Source organism: Vicia villosa, unplaced genomic scaffold, assembly GCF_029867415.1.
Source record: "Vicia villosa cultivar HV-30 ecotype Madison, WI unplaced genomic scaffold, Vvil1.0 ctg.001932F_1_1, whole genome shotgun sequence".
Classification (NCBI taxonomy): domain Eukaryota; kingdom Viridiplantae; phylum Streptophyta; class Magnoliopsida; order Fabales; family Fabaceae; genus Vicia; species Vicia villosa.
In genome coordinates this window covers 122395-127338 of record NW_026705779.1, presented here as the reverse complement: position 1 = coordinate 127338, position 4944 = coordinate 122395, and the positions used below count along the sequence as shown (strand labels likewise).

The 4944-nt window shown below is 37.0% G+C and overlaps 1 protein-coding gene across 1 annotated transcript; it reads right to left on the bottom strand.

Annotated features, from left to right (window-relative positions):
• Window positions 1-826: 826 nt before the first annotated feature.
• Window positions 827-1894, bottom strand: LOC131637155 (uncharacterized). The gene is made up of 3 exons (XM_058907740.1): window positions 1786-1894; window positions 1420-1743; window positions 827-1284 (listed from the first exon to the last, which is right to left on the bottom strand). The coding sequence occupies exons 1-3, from the start codon at window positions 1892-1894 to the stop codon at window positions 827-829; spliced, it is 891 nt and encodes a 296-aa protein (XP_058763723.1).
• Window positions 1895-4944: the final 3050 nt, after the last annotated feature.

The window sequence follows — 4944 nt, the reverse complement described above, 5'->3', positions numbered from 1 at the left end:
TCTCTGGGATTAGGTAATATCAAAATCGAAGTCGTTGTCAATCTCTTCTTCAGCTCAGTGAAACTTTCCTCACATTGAACATCCCACGCGAACGCTTTACCTTTACAAGTCAGCTGCATTAATGGAAGTGCTAACTTAGAAAATCCTTCGATGAATCTCCTATAGTAACCAGCCAATCCCAAAAAGCTTCTAATTTCGGTAACTGATTTCGGAATTTCCCACTGCAACACTGCATCAACTTTGGATGGGTCCACAACAATGCCACTATCTGAAATGACATGCCCTAGAAAACTAACCTTTTCCAATCAAAACTCACATTTGGACAGCTTTGCATATAACTTCTTCTCTTTCAAAATCTGTAACACTGCTCTCAAATGCTTTACATTATATGCCTTCGGCTTAGAGTAAATCATAATATCATCAATAAACACCACCACAAATCGATCCAAATAAGTATGAAAAATAAGATTCATATATTCCATGAATACTCTCGGCGCGTTAGTAACACCGAAAGGCATAACCGAATACTCATAATGCCCGTAAGGAGTTCTGAAAGCCGTCTTCTGAATATCTTCCTCTTTCACTCTAATCTGATGATAACCCGACCTCAAGTCAATCTTTTTAAACACACGAGTATCCACCAATTGATCCATCAAGTAATCTATTCTTGGAAGCGGATACCTGTTCTTGATCGTTACTTTATTCAATTGTCTATAATCAACACACAACCTCATACTTCCATCTTTCTTCTTAGCTCCCCACGGCAATACACTTGGCCTCACAAACTTCTTTTCAAGCAACTCCTCAAGTTGCTTCTTCAATTCTATCAAATCATTTGTTGGCATCCTGTATGGTGCATGGAAACAGGTCTGATACCTGGGACAAGATCAATAGCAAATTCAACTTCCCTTTCTGGCGGTACATCAGGAATTTCATCGGGAAAAACTTTAGGAAATTCACGTACCACCTTTAACTCATCAATTGTAGCTTGATTCTCAATAGATAACGACGTCGTCAACGAAAATACTTGAGTTTCTTCCTGCATCAATTTCCGCAATTGTCTAGCAGATAACAAACCAGTTTCCTCTTCCTCATCGGGAGTAGAAAACCGCACAGACTTGTTATAACAATTAATATGAACATAGTTATATTCCAACCAGTTCATACCTAAGATCACATCCAATCCATGTAGCAGCAAACAAACCAAATCAACAGCAAAGTCTCTGTCGAAGATCGACAAGGGACACTTCAAACACACTAGAGAAGTAATCACCGATCCCTTAGCTGGAATATCGACGACCATCTATCCATTCATAGAGGACAATGAAAGACCCAACTTTTCCACACAATCAGCAGAAATAAAACAATGAGTAGCACCAATATAAATAATAGTAATTAAAGGGGTACTATTAATGAAACATGTATCTCTGATTAGTCTATCCTCAGCAGCTGTCGGAGTCCCTGCCAAAGCGAACATTTTCCCACCAGCTTGTGCCTTCTTCGGTTTCTGAAACTGACTACTAATATGACCCTCTTCACCACAGTTGAAACAGATCACTTCTTTATGCTTACAATCAACGATTGTATGCCCAGCTTTACCATAAAGGAAACACCTCTTTACTTCTGCAGTACATGCATTACTCTTGTGACCAGGTTTCCCATACTTGAAACACACAACACAAGCAGGAGGGTCTCCCCCACTAGTCCTCTGACCCTCAGCAACTTTCTGTTTACCCTTACCATCTAGAGCATCACAAGGCTTACCATGATTCTATTGGTGCTTACCCCTCTTCTCACTCAAAATCTTATAATGAGCATTATTATCCTCTTCGTAGATTCTGCAACTATCTACCAAATCTGGAAAGTTATGAATCTTTTGGTATCCAATGGCCATCTTGATCTATGGGCGCAATTCGTTTTCAAATTTGATGCATTTTGAAAACTCAGCAGTTGCCTCGCTATAGTGAGGATAAAACTTAGCCAGCTCCACAAACTTCGTAGCATACTCTGTAGCCAACAAATTTCCCTGCTTCAGCTCAAGAAATTCAATATCCTTCCTCCCACTGACATCCTCAGGGTAGTACTTTCTCAAAAATTCCCTTTGGAAAATAGCCCAAGTGATATCTTCACCTACAGCCTCCAACCTCTGACGAGTCTGTAGCAACCAGTCATCATCTTCGACTGCCAGCATATGGGTATCATAAAGAACCTTCTACGCTAGAGTGCACTCGATCACACGGGAAATCCTTTCTATTTCTTTCAACCAATCCAACACTTCATCAGGATCATACTCGCCCTTAAAGGTAGGAGGATTCTCCCTCTAAAAAGTTGCTAAACTACAGGATTCGTCATGCGTACCTGCGTTAGGTTGATTCTGCATGGCTTGAGCCATAGCTTCAAACGCAGCAGCGATCACAACATCATTCCTTCCAGCCATCTCAAACCTCTCACTATAACACAGACAACGGATAGAAACTAAATTGATAATACTCGATTGTTGAACAACACAACTGACTCAATTTACCCCATCAAATAATAATAAAATCAGAGTATAACACTATTAATCACAAATATAGGATATCACATTTTTTTTCATAAACATCAACAGTTAATCGCAATTAAAACAGATACATAACACTATTAACTCGGATGAACCGAACACAACATAATTAGTCTTCAAAAATAACTTTTAATTAGGTAGTGGAATTCATCATAATTCAACTCAAAAGCATCATAACATCTTAATCCAACATAATCAGCATCAGGCTATAAAAATACTTCAACAAGCAATTTAAAATCCAACAACAAGATAAATAGCAAAACAATTAGCGTTCATCTCCCAGAGTGTTATGTATCAGAGCGACGACACCAACTCAAACTACCGAAGATAATTAGCCTTCATTATTGATTACCTGCGCGTTACTAACATGGATAACATTCAAACAGAAGGGGTGAGATATCGTACAACATAAAGGAATGCATGATAATAAATATAGGAGATATAGATCATACATAATTCACCATTTCACAAAACATTAGCATCATTTATTCAATCGACAGTGCATGATCATTCATTAACAACCAATTCATCATCATACCATCATCATGAAAAGGCAATGCGACCGAAACTGTGCAAATGCATGTGGTACCAACAGGGCATAAGCCCCCTTTGCAAATTTCCAATTATTAGAGGCATCAACAAGGCATAAGCCTCCTTCGTGGTTTACCAATCCAGGCCAACGTGTTTGCCAATCCAGGCCATCGTAAAAATGCAATGTATGCGACTCAATTATGCGACATCACAAAATGAAACAACATCGATTAAACATCAACGAGGAATAACCTCCATCTCAATCATCAATATTTAGTGGAAGCAACAACATCATCATCACCGTAATAATCTGCAATCTATAATCACGTTGTTTTTGTAACATCATCATACAACAACGTTCATACTTCGCATCATCACAGAAATCGGAAAAATACGAATTTCAGTAATATTTTCAAAAGGTTCTCAAATTAATTTTATTGAATAGAAAATAATTTTAGCTTTTCAGAAGTTCAAACGGCGCGTCAAATGGACACCCGAGTCAAAAGTTATGAATTTTTAAAGTTTTGCAAAAGTGTTGTCAGCTACAGGGTAACCGGTTACTTCAAGCCTGGTAACCGGTTACTTTACTGTAACCGTGTCTAATTTACCCAAAAAATTTCCCAGGTAACCGGTTACCTCACACCAAGTAACCGGTTACTTGGAGTTACAGAGGCCAATATTTCCCAATTTTTTGTGAGGTAACCGGTTACCTCAAACCATGTAACTGGTTACTTCACTGTTGCAGAGCCAAAATTTTGCAACTTCTCTGCTACGATTTTTGTCCCTCAAAACCCCAAAAACCCATCTTTTACATACCATAAAATCATTATAAGACACAATTTTTTAAGTCCAACAACAACATCATGTAATTGTTCATATCCATGCACTAATTCCATCAATTTCACAGAAAATTACACATCATTCATAACATCATAAACATATCAAAAACTCAATTCTTCATAAAAACATGGATACAAAATTATCGAACCTAATATCCACCAAAACCCATCATTTTACAGTCCCTTATAATGTCAGAACCCCACCCTTACCTTGGATTGAAGTTTGCTCTAAACTTCCAATGGGATTGCCATAGCTCTCTGCTCTCCTCTGTTTCTATGTTCTTCTAAAATTTCCAAATTCCAATCTTTTTCCTAATTCCTTTTATTTTATTATTCTCACTAATTTCCAATTCTACTAATGGGCTTAACCTCACACTCCATTAATACTACTACTAACACCTTAATAGGCCCAAATGTTCATATTCTCATTATATTATTATTAATAATTAAATAATTTCTAACAAAATAGCATAATCCTAAATAACTCATAATTTTATCAAATACTTCGCAAACGCACCATAAAAATAATTAATTAGATAAGCAGACGTTACAGTTCTCTTTGAGAATTTTATGGCTTTTTTGTTGTGACTTTGTGGTGAACTTATGGCTGCCAATTTTCAAATCCATGGGCCTGTAATGTTGATTTTGATTGTATATGCTTTTGGAATGTTAGGATTTTTTGGGATGCTTTGGTTCATGCAATTTGATTGTTTTTTATTCACATGATAACTCTTATGTTTTTATTCTTTGATTAAAGGTTCTTTCATGATGAATTTTTGTGATGTTGGATAGGTGATGGAACTTGGCTTGAGGCTTGAAAATTCTTGCAGGAAATGCCATGGAGAAGAAAGCTTGGAATTTAAGCTTGTCATGAGGAGTTAAAAGAAATTGGTAGCTTTTGTTTTAGGCCTTTAGGAACTAGAACTTTAGGCATGTTTCCTTGTAAATTCAAATGACTTTCTCCTTGTAAATTAAGATCAAAGAACAAACTTGTAATTCTTGCCAATATGAATG

What these genes read in the sequence shown, in the direction of transcription:
- LOC131637155 (XM_058907740.1), bottom strand. Translation starts at nt 1,894, where the DNA reads ATGGCCATTGGATACCAAAAGATTCATAACTTTCCAGATTTGGTAGAT. An exon ending in GATTTTGAGTGAGAAGAGGG is followed by an intron (nt 1,744 to 1,785) that starts GTAAGCACCAAT and finishes GTGATGCTCTAG; the next exon opens with ATGGTAAGGGTAAACAGAAA. An exon ending in TAGACTAATCAGAGATACAT is followed by an intron (nt 1,285 to 1,419) that starts GTTTCATTAATA and finishes TCGATATTCCAG; the next exon opens with CTAAGGGATCGGTGATTACT.